This window comes from Cuculus canorus, chromosome 1 (assembly GCF_017976375.1).
Source record: "Cuculus canorus isolate bCucCan1 chromosome 1, bCucCan1.pri, whole genome shotgun sequence".
Taxonomy (NCBI): domain Eukaryota; kingdom Metazoa; phylum Chordata; class Aves; order Cuculiformes; family Cuculidae; genus Cuculus; species Cuculus canorus.
In genome coordinates this window covers 134,831,874-134,857,044 of record NC_071401.1, presented here as the reverse complement: position 1 = coordinate 134,857,044, position 25,171 = coordinate 134,831,874, and the positions used below count along the sequence as shown (strand labels likewise).

The 25,171-nt window shown below is 38.9% G+C and overlaps 1 protein-coding gene across 1 annotated transcript in view; it reads right to left on the bottom strand.

The window, feature by feature from the left end:
• Positions 1-8,842: 8,842 nt before the first annotated feature.
• Positions 8,843-25,171, bottom strand: part of ARFGAP3 (ADP ribosylation factor GTPase activating protein 3) — a 36,372-nt gene continuing 20,043 nt past the window's right edge. The window contains exons 10-16 of the mRNA XM_054050261.1: positions 21,595-21,720; positions 20,878-21,000; positions 17,248-17,385; positions 15,919-16,042; positions 14,799-14,889; positions 10,930-11,051; positions 8,843-9,932 (exon numbers count right to left, since the gene is read on the bottom strand). Coding sequence (XP_053906236.1) covers positions 9,915-9,932; positions 10,930-11,051; positions 14,799-14,889; positions 15,919-16,042; positions 17,248-17,385; positions 20,878-21,000; positions 21,595-21,720 — 742 coding nt within the window. The 3' untranslated portion in view covers positions 8,843-9,914. The remainder of the gene's footprint in view (positions 9,933-10,929; positions 11,052-14,798; positions 14,890-15,918; positions 16,043-17,247; positions 17,386-20,877; positions 21,001-21,594; positions 21,721-25,171) is intronic.

The window sequence follows — 25,171 nt, the reverse complement described above, 5'->3', positions numbered from 1 at the left end:
AAAACCCACCTAGAAGAGCAAGCCATTTTATACAGGGCACTGCAGTGCTGTTATGCTTATCCCAGTAGACTTGCAATTAACCCAACAAGTCTAAGAACCTTTCCAAGCATACTCCTGAAAATCAAGCAAATGCAAAACTTGCTTTAGCAGACCCCGCCTGTCATTGGCAGCCAGTTTTTGGAGCAGGGCAGGAGTCTGAGAGACTCCTGCCCAAGCCAGAAATCCAAGACACAACATTTGCTTTCCCCACACAGCCTGGCCCCGTTGTTAGGGATAGGTACCTCCATGGCCATGGCTGCAGGTGCATGGCTGCTTCAACCCTGCTTGGCTCCAGAGACCCTTCACCTGTGGGTACCTGAGCTCATGCACAGTTTTATCAACCTGCACTGCTTTGGCCATGACATCACCTTTTGCCACGAGGTGTTCAAAATGCCCATCCCACCCTTGGTGGAGGTGTGACGCACCTTGCTGCCTACAGACACAACTCTGCACACTGTGGGCAGATTCTGCCAAAAAACTCACCAGGAACCACCAATGGAACTCCATTACAGGACACACTTTTACTGTCAGGATGAGCTGTGGTGTTTATGTCCCTGCAGTCAGACCCAGAGGGCCAGAGATGGTTGTCTACTTACTCAGACACCCTTGCCCCAGGAAGATGAGGAAGAAGCTTAAAATTGCCCTCCATCCATCCATCCTGCTGATGTGAAAAAATGGATAAAAGGATGAAATCCAACCAGACACTTGCTCTGTCAGTAGCTTCTCTTTGTCACCTGGGACTCCTTGGGCTGGCCATGCTCCATGATGCAGCTTTCCTGGTTGCAGTCACAGAAAGGGGAGCAACAAACCACCTGAACAGCAGGAAGAGCTGTAGGGAACTGAGACATTAACTTTGCTGCTGCAAGTTTTGTAGAGGCTCAGGTAGAAGTAACACATAGTGACATTCATTTTAAGTTATTTCCTTAACTATGAGTATGAAATTTTTTTTAAAAAAATAATTTTTAGTAAAAAATTAGATTTTGCATAATGTGACTACTCTTGTCCAACAGGAATCTCCCTCCAGATACCATACTGGATGGTTTTGTTGTGTAGCTTCCTTATACTCCCCTAATCTGAATGTCTTAAACATTAGTTTTGTTGTCAAAAATGTAGCCTTGAAAAAAAGAGTTTAGGAAGCCAGGTACTCAACAAGCCCCCTTTTTATTACTTTCCAATCTCCAAATACCCTGCTGAATTTTCCAGCAAGTAAAACATAATACAGAAAAAAAAGCCTTAGGGCGAACCATGGGCAATGCATGGAAAAGCTGCTGCAGCTGGAGCCAGAGCAGCCCTTCCAGGTCTGAGCTCTTTACATCCACAATGCTACCAGCTTAGCCAGGCAGACCATGGACATCGTTTGACCTGTGCTGGAAACAAACAGAAACTGCAAGCCCTGTTGACCGGTGCAAATAAAGGCTGGCTGTCATGTACCAGGGTGCACAGGTGTGCACACACAGACCAGCCACACCTGGACACAGAGACCTGAGGCCGTCATTGCGGCTCCTGCCAAGGCCACCTCCAAGGCTGTAGACTGGCTCCAGCACCCAGCCCTGAGGAGAGATGAGATTTTATGTATTTACTTCTGAGGGAAATGCTGAACTGGTGGCTTAATGTCACGTTAAGCATTTGTAGACAGGAGGACCACCAGCTAGCCCAGCTACTCCAGCTGGGGAAAACCAGACCCGCTCTTACCAGCATGGATTTGGGGCTGCCTGCCCAGGCACCCCCTACTAATCATGCCTTAGCATCATGTCCTTCCTCCTGGCTCTGCTGCTTTGCCAGCAGCAGCCCCTCTGCCACAGACGTAGAACAAGAGCCGATTCCTCTTCTGGGTGCTGAGCACATGGCTGAGGTATCCCGCTCCTTTTCTCCCCCACGCATCTCCGAGGCTCCTTTTTAATTAAGTAAAAGATATTTTTGGACCAGGGTGTGGGACCCAAGTGGGCAGGAACTGAGCATGGGAGCTCAATCCAGACATTTTTTAGCTATGGCTCCATGTTTCTGTGTGCGGATACTGGGCTTTCATCCCCACCAAGCACCAGGGTTATGCCCCCCATTTCACCCCACTCATCCCCAGTGAGGGGATCTTTTCTCTCCAGAACCAGATAAGGAAGATGTGAAACAATTTAGGAAACTGGCTGTAACTTACCGTGTGCACATAGTGAGGGAGAGGCCAGGAAAGAAAAAAAGCCGACAAAAAAAATAAGAAAAAACCCCACCAAACCCAGAAAAAACTTTTTCCAACACAAAGTACAGATTTGATGCCAACAAAACATTTTGTGGATTCCAGACTGTTCATGCCAAAAAAACAAATTAGGAAATAAAAGGAAAGAGTCAGAGAAAACAGAATTTCTTTCTGGTGTTTTTGATCACTCTTTTTGGTTTTTATTTAAGTGCATTTGAAATGTCCTTCAACTGCAAAATCTCAGGCTTGAAAGAAAGCATCACATTTCATGTTGAACAATGTATTTAGTTTAATCCAGAACATTGTATTTACTTGTTGATTTTCACCTGGTATTTTTTAATTGCTTTGAGTCAGAACAGAGCTTCTCCATTTTTTTCTCAAACCTAATTTAAAAAGGGAATCACGTGGCTTTGTATTCACTGCTCTGCACAAAAGCCTTTACTCATTCATTTTTATCAGCATTTACATCAAGGCTTTGACAATTCCCAAAAACTATGCACTGTTTTTCCTGAAATTCTGTATGGTTTGGGGAAACTCCTCCTCCCTTTCCACTGAATTTCTGATATTGTCTGCCATAGGAAAGGCTGCAGCTGGAGTTAAACCATCTGCATGTGTCCTCTCACTGGAAAGAGACTTCCCTATAGCTTGGGACCTCATTCTGTGCCTCTCATTTGCTGCCCATGGGGCATCAGGCTCTTCTCTCACACACTCACTGCATCTCATCGAGTCTCTGAAATCAGTGAGGTAGCTTTTCTTCTATCATGGATGAAGACAGGCCAGAGTGTCCAGGGGTTGAGTCAGAGCAGAGGCTCTTCTTTCATTCCCTGAGGTGTCTGGACTTCATACCAACCTTTTCTTTTGCAAGGAACAAAAAGTGCATTAATTTAGAGTGGTGCAGGAGCCAAGACTGAAGAAAACCAGGCTGCAACCCAGGCCTGCTTGCTCTGCCTGGCAAAGACTAGCAGCTGCACACTCCTGCATGCTTGCTGCCTTCACTGCTGCTGAAATTCACCTCCCAGGCTGCAGATACCCACTGCAACCCAAGGAGATGCTCACAGGTCCTGCCCACCACCACCAGATCCTGCAAAAGGTAGAATGCCACAGCTTTCACCGAGAGGGGGAAGATGAAAGTATTAAACTGTATTTCCATGGATGCTTAGAACCTAGAAAACAAGAAGAAAAATAACCAGAGAGGATGATGTTTGAGATGAGGCAAAAAGCAACTGTAAATACTCACTGTTGATTTGTTGCATGAGCTCTCCCCCATTAGCCACACTTGATCAGAGCAGCAGTTACATCTCACTTGTGCAGTTATATCTCTGTTATACACTTATGTAATGCTTGCCTTAACATTTCTGCCCACTCCCCATTTCCTCAAGCCCTGGGTGCATGCCCTCCCTCCTCCTTAGCTCATCACACCACTCAGCACCTCATTTCAAGCAAGCACATTTTATTTGCTTTTGAAGCCTGCAGACTGAGTTTGTAATAGCTTCCAGAAACGACCATTGTTTTCCATCAAAGCTGAGCAAACGCAATCCTGAGGTTGAGTGGCTTCTTCCCCGAGTGGCTTCTTCCCCAACCTGCTTAGCCAAGAAAGCTTTCACGCTTAATGCCATGGCTTTGTTCCTGCATGTTGCAGGAGCCGTAAAGCAAAGCTCAGATAGCCTTAGACATAAGCAAGTGCCAGTGTACATACTGTAAAAGCAATTACCAGGGGGGTAGAAGATTACCTCCTGGCAGGAGGAAGCCAGAAGCATCAGGGAGAGGCTGGTTTGGGGAGATGGGGTGCAGCAAGCAGCAGTTTGAGGAGCCAAAGGATGCCTTAGCTGCTCACAAATGGACACTCAGACTCACCATGGCCAAAACCAGGTCACTGCCAAGCACTCCATATTATTATTTCCTCACGGAAACATTTGCTGTTCAAAGCAGCAAAAGTTCATGTCTGTACAGGAAGAAGCTTAAGAATATGGGGAGCAGGGCTTGGGCCAGCAGTGCCCGAGCCCCCTCTCCAGCTGGAGGAGACCCAGGCAACACTGATGAAAAGCAAACACTGCCATGGGTCTAGTGCCTGAGTCTCTAGCAGCTGCAAAGGGAGCTCAGACACCGACGTGAAGCTTCGATCTCAAACCAAATCTCAACAGCAATGCCCAATTCATGGTGCACATCACCATGAATGATGCCTACAGACAGTGTCCAAAAGCCTTAGTTCTCCATCCATCCCCAGCATGTGGAAGAGCTGGAACCAGACATCTGGGAACATAAATTTGAATTAGTTGGTGCTGCCAGCAGGACGAGCACTATAACATCAAATTAACCACCAAAGTGTGTAGGTGCGATAGGAGCTGGTGTTCTGCATCAGGTCTCACCTTCAGGCCACCAGATGAGGTACCAGCTTCAGCTGGGATCTCACTCCACCCCAGCCATGTGGGTGACAGGAGCACAACCCCATCACTTCACGAACACGGAGGAGGGAGGGAAGTTACAATGACTAATACGTGCTGGAGGCCTCCTGCCGCCACTGTGGAAACAGCCCTGGTGTTTGTGAAAACTTGTAGGCGACAATTTTCATGAAGAAATTTTTGCCCTTATCTATGAGGTCTCAGAAAATGACGAGAGATTGAACAGAGAACTGAAACTAGTGTTGGTATGTGCTATTAATGTCAGCAAAGACTGAGAAAAATCAAACCACTATGAATACACCCAGCGCCTCAAAGGGCTGGCTTCGTAATGTTAAAAATAGCTGCAAGGCAAATCACTTGAGGGGATAAAAACAAAGCAGAAAAAGACAAGTGATAAAATTTCTGAGAACAGGATGTCAGAGGCTAAAAACGCTAGCATTGCCTAACTGGAAAAAATGATGGCTGAGAAATGAGCATAAATAGCAATAAACATAAAAAAAAAAAAAAAGACATGGGAGGAGAGGAGGAAAAGGCGATGTGAGCAAACACAACAGGGAAGGTAAAATTTCTAAATGGGCATGGGATGTGGTTATTACTGTCCTGTTAGGAAGGATAAAGAGCTTGTAAAGTCAAAAGGGTGGATAGGGAAGTTTGTAAAAGCTGATTCTCGCCCATGACTCTATTTCTGAACCTTCTGCTTTTGGAGATAAGGGTCCAGTTTGGAGAACTGATGCCCTCCATTCATTTCTGCCCATCTGTGCACCCCCTGGGTTTCTGCTCAGTCACTCCTCCAGCAACTTCTGGCAGAAACTGATTCAAGCCCAGACGCTCTTAAGCCTTTATCTACTGTGTTTCCCAGGATAGTGAGACATCAGTCCTTCCCTGCCTTGCCACCCTGTCCTCGGTTTCCAGTCACAGTCTGTCTTCTTGCTGTGACAGAAAGCCCAGGGCAGGGGGGCAGGAGGACAGAAGCCCAGAGTGGCTGGGCAAAAGCTGCCAGAAAAGCTGCAAATGACTGCCAGAGCATGAAGTCCTTACCTTCAAGGTCCTTCCATCACCTGGCACCAAGCTAAAAACTCCTTTGGGGAGCTCCCAAGACAGACACACCCAGCAGCACCCAAGCCGGGTGGCAGGGAGGAGAAAGTACACTCTTCTAGGAGCATTTTTCTTCCCTCCAGACCTGGCAGCCCAGAACAATCCCAGCCACGCTCTGCCGCACAGCCCCCTCCCACCACAGCCATTGCTTCCTGGCACTTCGACCTAGAAAACAAGCAGCTGTCAAAAATCAGAACAAGAGAACAAGAGAGGCTTCAAAAAACTCGCTGCCTCCCAAGGAAGGAACATGAGGCGGGTACTAGCAATGTCACTTGGTGACAGAGAAGATCCCTCAGGCAGGAAAAACATTGTGCAAGCGGATGATGTTCACCAAGCAAAAATGGGATGCCAGGGTCTGGACAAGCTATCATGCACATCATTTAATCAAGCATTGCCCTGTCCCAGTCAGCTGAGCTGCTTGGCATTCATCTGATAGAAATGCCAGTAGAATGAAAGACAAATAAGATGCACCTTTTGGGGAAACAGTGTCCCCCCCCCCCCCAATTTACTTTTATGTCTTTTAAATAAATTTTCCCTAATTTAATTCATAATATCTCATGTTATAAAGCAAAATAAATATCCTAGTTATTTGCAAATGATGTATTTTGTCTCCTTTAGTTTTCAATCAGTTTGTTCATCAAAGCAGACCAATTTCATTTTGTAGTTTTCATGAATTAGCATCGTTAATGTTTTTAACACATTTTCAACTTCAACTACTACTTCTAAGATGAAATAAGTCTTGACCCATTTCCCAAACTTGGGGTCAACATCTGTGTAAGGTTTGAACATCTTCATACCACACAGTGAATTTCAGAAAACATCCACTGAATAACTTTGTAATAGGAAACTTCCTTAATTTTTTAAAGTGGTTGGATATACGTACGTAACCATACTATGAGTTAAACAATTATTTTGGCACTTAAAACTATCACAACAGTTCATATCTCTAAGCCACAACACAGGCAAGATTATTAAGCTGAAAGTTTCCTACATTTAAATGAACTTCTTAGCTATAAGAACAAACCCAAGCACCACCCCACCACCCCCAAACGCTGGAGACCACAAAAAGCAGAACCGGCTTGTGCACAGCAGCCCTTTACTTCCCTGAAGGAGCAGCTGTTCCACCCTAAGCAGCACGTAATGCAACTCTACTTCCAGTGGGGAACTAACAAGATGAGTCTGAAGGATTTAAGGCCTTCCACTCAATAAAAAGAAAAAAATTATTTCAACATGAGAACTATTTTAACATTGGATAATGATATGAGCAACCTGACCTAGTGGGATTTGTCCCTGCCATGGTAGGGAGGTTGGAACAGGGTGATCCTTAAGGTCCCCTCCAACCAAAACTATTCCATGATTCTGTGAACATCATTCTACCCAGAAGTACCCAAACCCTCTTCCTCTACATTTTCCTTTCAGATATGGCTTCTTTTGCAGAAAAGCAGCATTTTCAGTATAAGTTCATAGGCATGCAATTTCATACCCAAGAGAAAGATGTTTGGGTTCCCTTTATTGTTGTTATGTTACACTGACAGTCAGACCTTCTTGACTCAAGAACAGGACAAGAGCAGTGTTAAAATACACAAGGCTAAAGCAATGTTTACAGACTCCTTTGCTAAGGAGTCACTCAGCCCACTCTTACACTACAAAATCCTTCTTTAATAAAAAGCTCAAACCAGCATCAAACTGGCTTTGGAACTGCTTCTCCCAGCAGTGGAATAAACTGATGTGAAGCAGACCAGAATGACAGCATTGAGTATTTCCCATTTTGGAGAAAGCAAGAATACCAGATGGTAACAAGATTCTCTTCACAGTTTACTCAGGGAAGGGAAGTACAGGTCTCTACCTTGACTGAATGCTGGTTCTGGTGTTTTAACAACTAACTTTAAACATTTTTCTAACCCTTTCAATTTAACCTACAAAAATAAACTCTCTGGAATATAAAGTATTAAATAATCCTCTTTTCCCTCTCCTTATATGCAACATCCTTACTGGAATTAAACAAGAGGAAGGCTTAACTCGAATGCTTCGCAGTTGCTGCTTCTGTCACTCAGTTTCAGCTTTGAAAAAGCAAGATGTATAATGGTACTAAGAGAAGAATAAGGGAAGAACTGCAATAAAACATGACTCCTAATCAATGCCAAGTTTCACTTGAAAACTTGTTATGAAACCAGATCCAGTACACGGTTTTATCACATATTCTAAAACTGGTGATGCTTGCAGCAGCATTGGTCATTTGCCTCTTTTCCAGAGGCACGCAGATGCATCTGCAGATAAAAGATGAGAGAAAGGAAAAGGACACATAAGAAAGCAGGAATGCAAACCTAATTTTAGGTTTAGATTTTTTCTCCCTTTGATCCAATCCAATCAAATCCTGCAGGATCAGAGGTGCCATGGCACCCTGAAGTCCTGGGAGACTAGAGGAGTTACAGCTAGCTCTTCCAGTGTACATGGCAAACCCTCCCCACCTCGATTTGATGACACACAGTGATACCTCATGGGTTTACAAAAGACACAAAGTTGTCTTGTGGGTCTAGAGCTATTCATCCAGCCAGTACGAGAAGACGACATCAAGAGAATGCATTAGCAATACACAGGCTGCCACAGAGAATCTGCAACAAATCCAGTTTATGTTTAATATTTCTTGAAAACACCGAATTGTTGTTCAACTGTAAGAGAATTCTGTGGTGTAATCATCAGACTGCAGTGAAGAGGAAAAAGTTTATACATCTGCTAGAGAGTTGGATGTGTTTTAAGGCATTTAAGATAACCCCATAACTGCTCCCTCCTAGAATTTCTTATTTTGTACTAAAATATATATATTTTTTAATATATTTTTGCATCTGGGAATGTTTTGCTCTACTGCAAGAATACATTAAAAACCACACAGTTATTTCAGTGTAGGTGATCTCACCTACATTGTTACATATAAGAAACCATGGAAGGGAATGGAGCTACATTTTGTTATACTTCACTGTTCCAATTCAAGAAACTCCACCCATACACAAATGCCTAAATATGCAGCCTAGTTATTGGAGGAGCAGCTCTTCTGTAGGTCACTGGACACTTGGTATATTACAACTCTGAAAATGAGACCACTGAGTTTATATCAATTGTTTTTATTAGATATCAGCAATTTACAAATTTGAAATTAAGAAATGAAGTTACAGAACAGAATTAGCTTGAGATCATTCTTGGTTGTGAAGTTTTTTTCTTTAAGGTCAAAATAATTTTTACACAGGATGTCATCAGCAATAAATTCTAGACTGTCTAAAACACAGCCGCACTATTTAATCATTCAATAGTTCATAATTGATCAAAAAACTAATAAGACTGTTCTAAACGTTATTAACAAATTAATGAACTACTTTGTTAGGCCCTTTATATATTTCTTTTTTTTTTTCAATTCGTACACAATACAGATTTTTAAAAAGCACTTAAGGATTCTATATTGCAGGTTTTTGTAACTTTCAAAACTAAGAATAAATAGATTGTTCCCATGACAAGATGAAATCCACTGTTCTATATACCATCTGTCTTTGCCCATACCTCACATCTAAGCATACCACTTTTTAACAGGAATATTGTTTTAAAACAGTAATCCCCCATCATTTTAATGAACACCAATTTATGACTGCAAGAGCTTCTACTTTCTGATACACGCAGGTTTAACTTAATTAAACATTTTGCTACAGTCCACTAAATACTACCTCAGCATATGCTTAATTTAGATTTTCTTCTCCACAGCTTGCAAGACAGACAGAAGACAAGTTACATCTGGTGAGTAAGGATGCAATCGCACTGAGGTTTCTATTAGGAAGCCTCACTTCAAATGTACATGTTCATCTTTCTTTCTCTTTCCTGTCTTACAGCTAAAACCAGTAATAAAATAAAAGCTTCCAATATCTAACATTAACATCATTAAGAAACAGAAAACTCTAAAGGAGTAGGGGGAGAGGATAGAAAAAGCATATGCAATGTAACAAGTTGCTACAAGATTTCTGCTCTGTAAAGGTGAAATAGCAGTAAGAAGAGGCCTCTGAGCCAGAAAGTTGCACAAGGAAACAAATATGCTGGAACAGGTAAAAACATCAACAGTCTTAAGGCAACCATCACTTGAATCAGCAGTGTGATTTCTTCTATATCTGAAGAGAAATCTTTCTTTAGTGTACTTAATTACGTTGATACAAAAGATGTTATGAACCATATCGATCCTAGGAAAGTAAAAATGAGAGAGACATGAATATGCTTTCCATTCACATAAATTAGTTTTGCTTACATTTGTAAAATAAATGGTAGTTTAATTCTTAAAGTCTTAAAATTGACCAGCACTTCCAAGAACTTTATGGTTAATCTCTAGGATGCCTCATCCCTGGAAGCATTCAAGGCTGGAGAGGGCCTTAAGCAGCCTGATCTGGTGGGAGGTTGACAGCCGACTGAACATGAGTCAGCAGTGTGCCCAGGTGGCCAAGAAGGCCAACGGCATCTTGGCTTGTATCAGAAATGGGGTCACCAGCAGGTCCAGGGAGGTTATTGTCCCTCTGTACTCGGCACTGGTGAGACCGCACCTCGAATACTGTGTTCAGTTCTGGACCCCTCACCACAAGAAGGCTCTGGAGAGTGTCCAGAGAAGAGCAACAAAGCTGGTGAAGGGGCTGGAGAACAAGTCTTACGAGGAGCAGCTGAGAGAGATGGGGTTGTTTAGCCTGGAGAAGAGGAGGCTGAGGGGAGACCTTATTACTCTCTACAACTACCTGAAAGGAGGTTGTGGAGAGGAGGGAGCTGGCCTCTTCTCCCGAGTGACAGGGGACAGGACTAGAGGGAATGGCCTGAAGCTCCGTCAGGGGAGGTTCAGGTTGGATATCAGAAAAAAATTCTTCACAGTAAGAGTGATTGGGTACTGGAACAGGCTGCCCAGGGAGATGGTCGAGTCGCCTTCCCTGGAGGTGTTTAAGGAACGGGTGGATGAAGTGCTGAGGGACATAGTTTAGGGAGTTTTAGGAATGGTTGGACTCGATGATCCAATGGGTCCTTTCCAACCTTGTGATTCTGTGATTCTGTGAGGTGCCATGGGCAGGGGGGATGGAACTTTCATCAACTAGATGATCTTTCATCATCTGGTGAGAATCATTCAACACCAGGATCCATAATACTAAATCCCTACAAAAAGACTTTAACTGATGGTTAATGTTTTGTAATGGTTTAACTAACCTGTATAGATGTCATGACCCCATTAGCAAGTACAGAAAGTTTTCCAGCCACTGATTTCACTCCTTGTTTAAACTGAGCTATGTCAGGAGCTGAAGGCAAGACGTTTGTAATATTGTAGCTTCCTGAAAGGAGAACACAAACACTCACAAGAAGAAAACAGATTTTTTTATTAAAAGCATGGTTTTTTCCCCCCTCTCCCTGAAGTACACTATGCTACCAGGAGCACTAAATACCAGTATCTGATCGATACTGTAGAAGACACCAGGCATAAATCTCAATTTTTTTATATTAATCTTCCTTCTAATTTTTTTCAGTAGTTCAGAATTCCACCTAGAGTGTCATCTTCTACATTCTGTATTCCCAGCTGAGTAATTAATGTTTAGATAATATATTATTTATTCTGCACTTTCAATCTGCTGCAGATTATTTGTTTTGTATCCTAAACAACTGTTACTACCTTGCAATTTAAAGATGAATGCACTTCAGTGGTCCCTGAAGTGATGAGGCCTATTCATGCGTATGGATGTTATGCATGGTGTATATGCACACACATTTTGCATCGCTACACATGAGGCTTGGAAAATACTATAGAAACCATAGTAAAGATAAGTGAGTTTTAACATTCCAAAACAAAGCTGGCAATGCAGCCTTTCTTAAAGACAGTATAGTTGGCTACTGTTAGCTCTACTGCTATTATGAAAAGCATAGGCCTAAAGATAACAGAAATCAAAGATGTTTCAAACTAACTGTGTAAGTATTAACATGCTAACAATTACAATCACCCACTCATTTCTGAAAAGAATTACTGGCATGCCTTAATATAAAGTACCTGATGCTATAAAAGCCACAAATGGCAGTAAACCAGCATCACAGAACTATGATCTCAGGAATAAGTGGGAGTCCTAAGAGGAAGCATCCCATAGACCATTTAAAAATGCAGACTGCAATCTGTAGCCTTAATTTAGTTACATAGCCAACTGATAGTCATGATCATTTGGGACACAACTGGTAACTTGTGAGCAGTTACTGAACCTCGCACAAACTCTTCCAGCCGTCGATTCCACGACCTGCACACCTCTAACCTCTTATGACAGCATCTCCATACAGAACATGGCTACACACTGGCAGCCTTTCTTCTCAGTTTTTTTCTTTTTAAACAAGAGTGGAGGAGAATTAGAGAGAGAACCTGCAGCTCCTGTTTTCATAGGGAATTAAAGGCGCCTACCTTGTTAGCTGGCTGAGGCAAACATTGCTGTAGATAACTTGATTTACCTAGGCTAAGCGGCTGGTTCATAGTGGAAGATGCATAGCCACATTCAAAGAGCTTCCCACTCCATTATTTAAAGCTGACTAGTAGCTGTTCCCACAACGCATGGGCACACTTCTTTAGAGTATTTCAAAAATTTCACTGTCACTAAGATAGCTCTGTTTCTGAACTGTAACTTTAACTTCCTTACAATCTGTTCTACTTACCAAATGCTTCAGTATTTTTTGTTATTAAAGAGAGAGTCACGGAAAAAAACTTGCAGACATAAATAACCTGAGAAAAGCTATAATAACTTCTCAGCCTCATGAATTTTCTCCTGTTTTTCTGGTGATGTAAGGTTGTCTGAAAAATGTCTTGTAAATGAGACAGAAAAACACCTCCTTTTCTTGCAATTTACTTCAAAGTCAGCATCTGCAATTCAGTCATCTGACATGCCACCTTTCATGAAAAACAGGTCTGAAATAATGCAAAGTAAAAGCATTTCCTTGCAAACACCTTTTTTTTTTTTGTAAGCAGTCGCTACAGCATTCTGTACAAAAGCACGCATCTTTGTTCTCCCCCAAAATCTCAGCTCATGAAAACAACTTTAGATTCAAAGGACATTTTATACTGGCAAGGACCCCAGAATTATAGCAGCATTTTTGTTGCCAGCCTCTGGTCTCCTGATTACCTTTATTTTATGGAACTAATGATGGCCTTGGCATTAATTCAACATCAGACAAGCTATCAGTACAGAAAATTCTTTCATGAAGGGCTGTTGTCAAAAGATAGTCTTTGGGGTGGGGGTGTAACAGAAAAACATGCTGGAAAGAAGATTTTATAGACTGAATATAGTGGTAATTTATAATATACAAACTCATAATTCCTGGTACATTTTTTACTGTTATTTTAGAACAGTTAATAACCAAAAAAAATTTAGCAGCAGTTTAGCCTTTGTAATATAACTTCACATTTACTGTTGGGTTACATGCTAGTCACAGAGAGTAACCAACCTTGAGACTCAGGCAGGTATTTTTCATCTCATTATTAAGAACCTCTGCACTGCCCTGCAAGCCCCAAGAACCTTTCTGTGTGGTTAGTGATAATCAATTACATGTGCACTACCTACATACGCATAGTAAACATCATATAATTGCCTGTAAATATCCTTATTCAGAACAGGATGAGCATTTTTTCACATATATATATATGTATGTGTACATAGAAAGGTACATTCATATATACACACAATTTGCTCCATCTTTAACTTAAATTTACCTTTTCCTAGTTCGTTCTCTTATATTTTTACTGTGTAAAAACCCCACACATATTACACAAAGGAAAAATTAATTCCATGCAGAATAATTCATATGCAAGACAACAAAAAGGATAAAAAAGTACAATTCAACAACAGACAGATGAAAAATATTTGTTATCACTATCCCAAATACTACTGAAAACATTGTAGTTTTCAAATTCAGAAACACCATTTCTTTATGTTCCCATCATCTTTTTTAATCAGTAGTATAACATCATGTTGCAAACACTCTTTCAAGTGACCAAGTAACTTACTGTGACTTCTGCTTTATATCTCCTCCTCTCTTTTTTTTTTTTTTTCACATTTCAATTGACTAAAATCCACCTTAAGTAACTGGCAAGAGGAGTTTTTTCGCCAGTGTATTCAAAACTTGGTTTCAGAGGATCAAAATTGAACAGTCACATGGCTTTTTTAATTCCAACTTCTCCAAACTAAAATCAGATGCTACATACTGTTTGCTTTTCCAGCCTATTTATATAATTACTCACAGATTTCAAGTTCTTCAATAATTCTTTTTTCCATTTCTTCACAAGTTACAAAATGAAAGCCAGCTAATCGGGTCAACAACATTTTCCAGTATTTCTTACCTTTTCTATTTCACATTATCGCACTATCCAAAAAGCGTATTGGCAAAAAAACATAAGAGATTTTCAGTAGCCTAAAGGGGCTACTTTAGAGACAATCTAATCTAATACTTCTTCCTTTCTAATTTGATGAACTCTCCAGTATAAGGTGTTTCAACAAAACTTTTAAACAGACAAACCAATTTGGCAAGACCAGTGTTAGAAGCAGATATCCTGATGAATGGATATGCTATGCAACATATTACATGGGAATTTCAAGGCCACTAGCACTTATTAAAAATTCTCCTTACAGTAAATATTATTATGACAGCTATTTTCACATATAGAAATATTTAAGTTATTTATTTTAACATATAAGAACATCTACCTGTCAATTTAGGTGTTAATTCATTTGTTCTTATAACAAAATATTACATTTTCCCTTGATAAAAATTATTTACAATGTAGATAGTCTATAATTTGCATATTTACATAAAAGGTATAAAATACTGAACATGCTGAACAGAAAATATAGACCATGACATTTAATAAATTATTTTCTTAAAAGAAACTGTGACTACACTTGTTATGCTTGTTTGACCTATTAGCAATACTAATGCATAATGCACTTAGCACCCTTCTTGAAGAATACAGTGACAGCTTGCTGATAGTGGAACTAGAACCAGAGCACCATAGTATTTCCCCCTGCATGCTACAGTTTCTCATTATGTTCAATACGTACCTGCTGGTTGTTTTTTCTGATCTTCAAACAAGTCAGCTGAACTTATAGAGGAGCTTCCAGAAAGCCTTTCTAGTCGAGCCCTTGCTTCATACTAGGAAAAATTTGAGAGGAAAAAGTATTGTCATAGTACGCTGCCATCTTTTGAAGGTGACGTCAGGTAATTCCTGAGATTACAGATATGGTTTAAGAACATACAAATCCAGCTGAAGTTGACCATTCTGAAAGCTGTTTCCTTTTCATCGCTTTCACATGACTTATATAGTGAGTTTGTCACCATCTCAACTAATTTCTGAGTTGATCAAAGAGTGACATTTACCATTGCAACACCAAGACACCTACTCACTGCTAGCTACTCTAAAAACAGGACTGCTGAAAAGGCAGAGAATGAACTACACAGCTATTAAAAACAACTAAAAAATGTGAAATGGTTTGGAAGGATACGGAAAAAGCACTGCAGTTAGCATCATGTTAGCGCTTCTAATCACAATGTTGTAATCCAACTTTTTCCGAGTTCTGTCAGAATGGGAATACATTAGTTATATTTTTTTACATTACTGTTTACATTGTTAATTTTTGAATAAAAATAAGTTTTTAAAAATGATGCCTCACCTCCAATAGGTAACTTAATAATAATCTGGCTTTCATTCCTAGGCTGATTCAATTACATGTCCTTTGTTGAACCATTTATTGCTTGCTTAAACTTACAATAGCAATAATGTTTCCATGTAACAAATACAGAGGAGACAGATGTTTTAACAATGGTTTGTTAGCATCAGTTTGGGTACTTAGAACAAAAGAAGTAAGCCTTCACCCAGCATCAGGCTGATTCTTTCAAAAATAAAGACTGCTGAACCATAGTCTACCACTTCTATCAGAGCAGAATGATGCTGGAGGTGAGGTCCTACTTGAGCAGCAACTCCTTAAGAACTTTTAAGCTATCAAGAGTCATCAGAGACTTGTACATTCCTATCAAACAAATATTCAAGTGGACATAATCCTATAAGCTTACTAATTCTACCAATTTTAACTTCTTATTGCCTTCTCTTTATGCTAGAACATCATGTTTATAGTCAAAGAATATTTTAACATTCAAAACCATTTATCATTGTTTTCTACTTACATCATCATGATCTTGCCTTCCAAAATACATATCTGATGAAATTGCTTTTACATTGCCAAACTTTTTTTGTGCCTCATCTGTGTTTAAAGACAGTTCACATTCAGGCTTACGACGAGACGTTGGCCTAAGAGAAAAATAAACTGTATTAGCAGGGATAACTTTTATTTATATTGTGGCAGAATGCAATAGATCAAACAAAAGGTACTATCATCTTGGTTCTGTGAAGTCTCGAAGTATAATTGTGATTATTTTTTTAAATAAAAACTATATCAGTTTGAAGCCAGTATAAAGAAATTCAGGTAACTAAGTCAATATTGCAGCGCATAAAATCCCAGTGATACGTTTACTAGACAGTGAATGTACAGTATTTCAAAGTAATTTATCCTGTACCTTGATTTTCAGAATTCATTTAAAAAGCAAGTCAAAATTATGTTAACAACAGAATAGTTCTACAAACCTCAAAAACAAGTCAGCAAAATTCAGGTTTAAACATAATAATACAAAAAGGTTCAACATCCTTTGAACTGTCACTGCCTTCCGCATCAAACACATATTCAATACCTACATTTTGTTCCTCTTTGTTTTTTTTTTTTTAAAAAAGAAATGTATTCTAATAAGGAAGTAATAGCTTTATGGACATGAACCCCTATCTTTTGTAATACACATCACTGGTCCAGTCTTTAGGAAACACTAGAACATATTTGTGTGTAAAAAAAAAAAAGTTGTATTTAAGTGCAGAAATTGCTTTGGACAGGTAAATGAAAGCCCAGTTAATAAGAACAGAAGCACATAACACCCACTAAGGACACAAAATCCTTCATTCTTCTATTTTCCACTTGATTACTAAGATAAAAACACACTTTTCAGAGAAGAAATTATTTCATTTTTATCATCACAACAATCAGACCTGTTGTTTGCAAGTATCTTCAATACCTTTATCCTGAAAGCAGAGTACCCTACAGTTTCATCCAATTGGTAACTGGGTTCTGCTTGGCTCATTAGGCACTAAACAAAGCGAGTTAAGCAAGTACGTTCTTAAGAGCAGTGCAAATATTTGAGTTTCTCTCCATATCTTTTGTCTATTTTTTTTCTGAAACACTTTGGAAATTACCTCCAGTACATATATTCTAAAGCACTAAGCAAAACAGTGCTGAAAATGTAAATAACTAAACAGGAAATTCAGCTTACTGAAGAAACTCAGCCAGAAAGTGCCTTTACTGAGTTTTCCCAGTACAACAAAAAAAAATCCAACTGCTACAACCAAGACTCAAATTGTATTAACACACTTGGGCTTGTTGTACAAGAATCAGCTAGGTTTTCTTTGTATACCTGTCTGAAAATCCTGTACTTTTTGAAGTTAACATTACATCAACATCTTTACTGTTATTTTCTTTCTTCCAAAAAGAATCTGTACTGTCATCCCATTTAGAGAAAGTACCGCTCCTCAAATCTGAACAATCATAGTACCTACAATAAAAGAAAGAAAAACAAGCATTTAAAAAGTAGGAAGTTTATATTTTTAAATAAAGATTGCTTTAATAAGTGCTCACTAGCAATGACATTTTCAGCACAACAGTAGTTGTCAGTGATTATTCAGATTACATAATATTGGTTAGAATCTTTGTGCAGTTGAATCCAGATTTTTTGGTTTTTGCACACATAGCTAACTGGATGAAAAGTTCAGCCTTTCTTAGGCTGGATGTGGTCATGAACATGCCACAGATTGCCCGTAAGACCTGGTCCCATCAAAACCAACAAATCAAGGTATTATTTCTACTTTAGTGTCCAACTAAACACTGGGAAGAACACTGTCAATACACTTAGCTGGTTTAAGAGCTTCAGAAGCTGGGAAAACTTCAGCATGGACCCTGTGAGCATGATGATCCTACAACAGTTGGTGCTCTTGATGCTCTGTACTAAGAAACCAGCTATAAAAAATGCCACCATGATCTTCAAGGCATTTTGAACACTCCAGAGATCCAAGAGCACCTAACCCATGGTATTCAATTGTGCTGCGTTTTCACATGGGGCAAAGTTTTCTAAGGGGCTTACAGTGGCACATCTCACAATTCCATGTCAGTCAATCTGCAAGTGACACAAGGAGAGTATCTGCTCCCATTTTCTGAGGCATCAAGCAGCAGTTCAGAGCAGTAAGGAAAGCTCTTGTCTCTGGTTCCCTATATATACTTTTAATACAAATATTAGTATCAAATATCTCTGACCATTGCAATATGTTTTATTAAAACAATGCTAAATATATTTCTTAAAAGTGAGTCTTAATTTAGTAAATCTTCTCTTGCATAGCAAAACTGCAGGGAAAACACAACAGAAATAAAAGGAAAAAAAGAAATGAAGCATGTTTGTCAGTTCCAGTGGTAGCTTATCTTGACCTTTTCCCTTTGATTACCTACACATTACTAAACTTATATGGAAAATATCTGAAGAAAAAAACAAACAAACAAACAAAAAAGCAACCTATTTAAATGCCAAAGATTAAGAATTTCCCTTTATGGTTAAATAAACCTTCCTAAAGTTTGGATATGGCCAGGATAGTGAGTAAGATGATCAAAACAACTTACAGGCTAGCAGAATGCTATCACTCAATAGAACAAGCAAGGGATATCAAATCTGCATCTGTATTTTGTGAAAAGTATCTCTAACGAAAACATTTTCCATGTTTGTGTCATGAATAGTCAGGACATTGTTTCTACAATTTATAAGAAATGTGACACCTTCAGCTGTGAATTCTCCTAACTCTGCACATGTAAAACAGCAGGGACAGAGCTGGAATGAACTACAAAAAGCAGGAGTCTCTCTCCTTCTCTACTGACAGACAAAGGGAAGCACATTTAGTGTCCTGAGCAAAGAACTGACTGCAATGCAACTTTCGTCTTCGTAATATCAGCCCACAGGGTGAATGTTACACCTAGCATATTCCTGAAGAGATTTTTTCCTGCTAAATGAGGCTTTTCACCTCCTCCACCTATTGGACACAGGTGGGAAATTCAAAATAAGAGTCATAGGTGAAAGCTGAAAAGAAAGGAAAATCACAGAATCTACTTTTTGGGGCACTACACCAATTCAATCTTCAACTGTTCCTGTGAGCTTACATTGTTTTCAGTGCAATACGACGTGTAAAATAAGTAAAAGGAAAGCAGAAACTCCCAGACAAGAGTGGTACAGCACCAGAAAGTAGTTGGTATTCCAAATTCCTCCCTAACAGCAGCTTAGAACTATGGCAAGGCGTTACATGCTTTCCTACAACAAGGGTCATTTTCTTTTGGCTTGACTTCTCATTTTCCATGTCTTATGTTCCCATGGTAGCAGACTGTAGAAGCTACACAGGAAGTACACAACCTACAAGGGAAGTACTACATAGCAACACTCTTACTCCTGCCCACTATGGGGCAGTGACTACAAGAGCTGATTTGAAAAAAATTACTTATTTTCTCCATCCTTCCCTTTCAGATTTTCATAACTTTGAAAATATTTCTTCGGTATTTGGGTGGGACAGAGGGAGAAAGAAAAGTGCATTTAGCAGAAAACAAAATTTTCTATTGTTATATTAATAAAGATTTTATTAGTTGTATCAAAAAGAAACATTAAAATTCAAGGATTTTGAGAGGATTCATTTATATATCTAAACCTTGTGACATTTAGCTTGCTTAACTTACAGATTCTTATCAGCACTCTAATATCCAGCATTATAATTTTGCTTTTGGGCATGCACTAATATGATATTAAAATTACTTTACCTCTACTTCAAATTCACAGCTTAGAATAAAGGATAATATTACAAATCTTACTAAATCCAACAATCTGCCTTTATACTTTCTTTAAAGAGAATGAATACCAACTCCAATTAGATTCTACCACTGCTGTAACTAGAAACAGCTAGGTTACAATATATCTTCTAATTACTGAACCAAAACACATTAAAAAGCTTCTTCTATAATTCATCCTTTGCCTGCTAGTAGGCTTATGAATAATTTGAGAGCAGTAACACTGCTTTTCAAGGAACAAACAGAAAAGCACTGAAAATATATGTTTTATTTTACAAAGCTGTTGCCAGTTTACTTGGTACCACATTTGCATTTCTGACTCTACTGATTACACTACAAAGTAATGACACAAACACTTTTTTGGTTTTATTCTCCTGTCTACATGTAATTAGGTACACTTTTTCATGTTTCTGTGGCACCAATCCAATCAAGGCAGTTTAAAAAAGCAACATCTGTTTCTATCAGCCCAGAAACAGTTGTTTCATTGCAATTACAGCCTGCAGCACTAATGCTTCTTCATCCAAGCAGCAGTGTTGCATAATTTGCATTGAATTCATGTTCTGATCAAAAATCCATCAATTATTTTGAATTATTTTTGAACATTTTATTTTCAAATACATATAAGTCCACAAAGTAAGAATGCAAACATCTACAAAATACATCCAACACAGAATACCTCAAAAATATTTATAGATTTTGCATCTGGCACGTGTCCAGTTAAAACAACTAATGCGACTGTAGTACGTACAGTATCACATTTAATTTTAAACTGAAAGTTGAAGACAGTATCACAATGAAAAAAAGGGGGAAAAAAAGAATGAACACAGTCATTCTGACAAAAAATTCACTTGATTCAGTACAGCAAATAAAAACTTACATGGCAATGGTCTATGCAAGTAGCGACCATACCCTGAACAAGACAAAACCTGTAAAAAAATAAGTCAAACTACATTTTCCTCAGAAATACATCTTCATAAATACATCTGTCATCAGAGTAAGGTCAACTATTTCACAGCTTTTCCAATTCAGTCGGTCCCTGAAAGAGTGGTAGGTGTGTTAATATTTCGAACTGTCTTCTGTTTTGATCCTAAGTTCCAAATATATATTTTTGTGTATATTTGAACAGGTAATCTGTATGTACCTTCACCCCCAGGCAAAACAAAAAGCTTCACATTACCTTGAACTAGAAGAGAAATATGAGTCTTCTACTTCATCAGTGTACTTTTTCTTCGTCTTTGCAATTGCTGGTGTTTCTTGCTCTATTGTTTGCATATCTGAGGTGACTGAGTGAGAAATACCACTGGGGACAGGGAGAAAATAAGTATGTAAGGAGATGACAAAGCTCACGTCCTAAAAAAAGAAATCCAAGCCCAAATCTAGTTTCTGAAGCTTGTTGATACAGCCCAAGCTATACAAATATTTAAGAGAAGAGGAATTGGAAAAAAAAAAAAAGAAAAAAGCCCTGGAAAACTGAATTGTAGTTCTCTGAAATAGTGTCAGGACTGCTGAATACACAGAACATTCCAACAGCTGGGAAACACAGTAATGTAACTTTTTCAGAGTTTTGGCTTGTAAAAGAGACTATAATTAGATTAGTATTGTTCACTGAAAACATCCTGGCTACCTTCCCCCCAGTTAGCTAATGGAGACAAGCACCCCTACACACATCCTACACCTAGGTTAACATCTATGACTCTATCTATCTGTCAGGTTAGAAAATAAATCTATCAGAAGCAATCCTGCCCCTTCCACTTGACAGATCCTAGATCCCTTGATGATATTGTTTAAGTTTCCATAACACACTTCAGTATACTTTTTCCCTTTCCTAAGTAAAATGAAGGATAACTGCATAAAGCCAAAGTATTTAAAATACAGTTTATAGAAGCTCACATACCTTCTGTTACTGCCAAACCCCATGCCAAGTCTCTCCAATTCATTTTTCTTCTTACCAGACAGATTTAACTTTTCTTCTTTTGTTTTAATATCAAGATCTCTGTAGGCCAACCGTAAAGATGATACGCTAGAACAAAATATACAGTAAACATATACCTGTAAAATGCTATACTGAACGTCCAGTCCAATAATATTGATAGAAAATTAACAATATATATTGCACTGTATTTTATATGTTCTGTGTTCATTGAAAATATTCATTATTAATTGGATTAAATTTCAACTGTAAAGATGGCAGAAAGCTAGTAGAGAAGACTGTCTAAGCAGTACCCTCAGTCTGTGTATGACTAGGTAGACTTTTTCAAAACAAATGTGAAACATGCTACTGCCAAGTTCAGGACACAGTTTTGCCTCACCATTAACTCAACCTGAAAAATTCTTTTCTCCACAGCCCTTATTCTATAGATACCAAATAACTGTCAAATTACGCAACTATGAGGTACTACAGTACTGTGGTACTCATGACATAATAGTAGTAATGTTTTCCCTAATGTGTAGCTTAGCCCTGCTGTCTCACTCCCTTCACCGCCTTCATGCTCCAAGTGGTTTTAACACTTGCTATAAATGCACTCTTTGAGACAAGTGCTAGAGGCAGACCATACTTCTTTAACGATGCTGCCACTCCCTGTGGCCAAAAGGGTGGTTCAGAAGAGGGGAGGAAAGAGCCTCTGTACTCTCAAAATGGAATATATTGTGTACTATGGAAACTCTGAAGCATCCAAAACTTATTTTTTGCACAGCTGGCAACACATTTTGCCATCTGACACATTCTCACAGCTTAGATATAGTAAGCACTGTTTCTGCGATGTCATGAACTTTTATATACCTCAAAACAACCTTAGTATTTCCCACTAACATCAGTGTAAAGGAGACAGAGGTTTTTAATCTTGATTACAGAACTGTAGAAACACCACTTAAATTTAATTTGTCAAGTTAAAAAGTATACAAATAGTGATTTTAATCAGCAACACAGAAATATTTTAATTTGTAAGTTGTGGCTGGCATAAAGTTCAAATTAACACTGTAAGAAGAAAGGTAAACGAGATTTAGGATGCTGCTGGTACATGTCCTGCTGCAAGTACAAAGAAAGTACTTAAGTTTGAAAACCCTTACAACTTTCCATCTATTTTGTCCAGAAGTAGGAAAGAAAATAAGTTTTTGACCACGGAGTATTTTCTTCCAGTGTGTCTCCTAACTATCTGATTACTGAAACAGGCTCTTCCTGGCTTGACTTTTTCTGGTGCACTGCACACAGACTTAACTTTAACCAAGAGTATAAGATGCCCCTGCCAAATTTCACACTCTCCTGGTTAGTGCATCTCCTGCAAGTCAGGAGCTGTGTGGCTCAGCCTGTTCCAATGAAAAGGACACAGCATCCAGTCTTCTTCCTTCACAGACAAGGGATGTAGGTATCAGCCTGCTACAAGGAACATGACATAACTCCTCCACTGACGAGGCATTTCGAAAAGGAGGAAAGCCATGTCAATCATCTGATGATTAGGTATCCTTTGACTGGGGCTTTCAGAGGATTTGGAGACAGAACTAAAAAAAAAAATCACTACAACTTATGTTCAGATGCTTATAACAATAAAAGTCAGATACAAACCAGGACACATCTGTGGAATGACTTTTGAAACCAATAAAATCAGAAAAATATATCTTCAAAGACAGAGTATGTTCAGGGCCATTTTAAATCAATTCTTACATTTTAGGAAAAACTAGTACACAGAAACTTGGAAGAGTTCTCTGAATTTGAAACTGCTACTGATAAAATCTACTCAGCATTTTAAGTAGAAAGATCAGCAGTTTTACAAAATCTGCCTTACGAACAACAAAAATTTTATTTGCTGTTGATTAAAACAAATAGAGATACTGACCAATTTTGTAATTTTTGACAGAAAATAAAGAAACTCTGTACCAATTATACAATCACATTTTAAGTCTCAGGATTCTTTCTCCTTCTAAATCCTAGACTACCATTCTTGCCCCACAACAAAGTCAAAATGACTCATTTCTCAAGCTTCTAAAACTAAAACTACCACACAAATTAGTTGGAAGCAAATGCAATTTTAAAAGTATTCACTCTTCTTTAATTTTGGTATATACTGCCATCTACAGTTAAATATCAAGAAGGTTAATCTAAAGGGAAATGGAATTATCTGGTCTCTACTGGGACTGGACCCATAAACTGAGGTGCATACGCACCTCTCACATTTGCAGATATTTTTAGAGGGTGGGCTCTAGGCACTGCAGAAAGATTGCAGCAAACTTGTACTAAAGGTTGCCTTGGATCTATATAGATCTACACCTTCCAACACAAAACCTGAATGACTACTGGGGACTTTCTTCCAAATGGAATTATATCATTAAATATAGTATCATTCAAGAATAATAATGAACAAGAATTTTTCTTGTTATTCAATGGCCCATTCCTCTCATCATGCTACTGGTAGTTTCTGGCAGTCACTGAGAATGTGACTTTATCGTAAAAATACTTCAGGAAAAATAAGTGATCCCCTTGTGATTAATATTTCTTATGCACACAAAACATCCACTTCTGTGGTGGCTGTAAGAAGTGAGCAAAAGGAGCAGGGAGGAGAGTATACACCAAAGAGCTCAGTACCATGAGCTCCAAGTGGACCCCTAACTCTGTAATAATTCAGAAAATTTCTCAAAATGCATCAAAATTTCTCCATGATGCATCTTCACACTCAAGAGAGGATGTTAAGCTCTACAACAGTAAGTACACTAGCTAACTCTTTAATAGTCTAATTTTGATGACAACAAAATGTTGAAACCTGGAAACTTGTAGCAGAGAAACAAAGTCGAAAGAACTAGGAACAGCACCCTCTTAAGCTTTAGGGCTGAGTATTTATTAAGACAGAGTAACAGATTAGAGGCCTCAGACAAAAATATTCAAAAGTTTTTGGTGAAAATGAAGGCTCTTCCAGAAAAAAATAGCTGAAATTTAAGCAGGCAATTGTAGCCATACGTAAGCTACCCCCTGCCTTCAGCATAAAAACTCTTACCAAATAAGTACAAAGAAAGCTGAATATTTCTGTGTTCCCTATGCTCTTAGAAAGACTGTTTAAAGTAGTATTCAGTTCGCTACACAAAATAAACTAGATGACTAGTATGAGGTAAAGAAAGTTCAAGAGGCAAGAGTCTCCTACAGTAATACTTAAATCTAACATATTTTAGATTTATTTCACATTTTATTCATATGTATCTGTAGAATGTCTCCTTATTTCCTGTATTAAATATGAATAACACAAAGGTTATTTTTAAAATACATCATTGGACTCGTCCTGTGGAGAAGGACTTGGGGGTGCTCATTCATGAGAAGCTCAACATGAGCTGGCAATGTGTGCTCACAGCCCAGAAAGCCAACTGTATCCTGGGCTGCATCAAAAGATGCATGGCCAGCAGGGTGGGGGTGGTTCTTTCCCTCTACTCCGCTCTTGTGAGACCCCACCTGAAGTATTGGGTCCATCTGGAATCCCCAGTAGAAGAAGGAT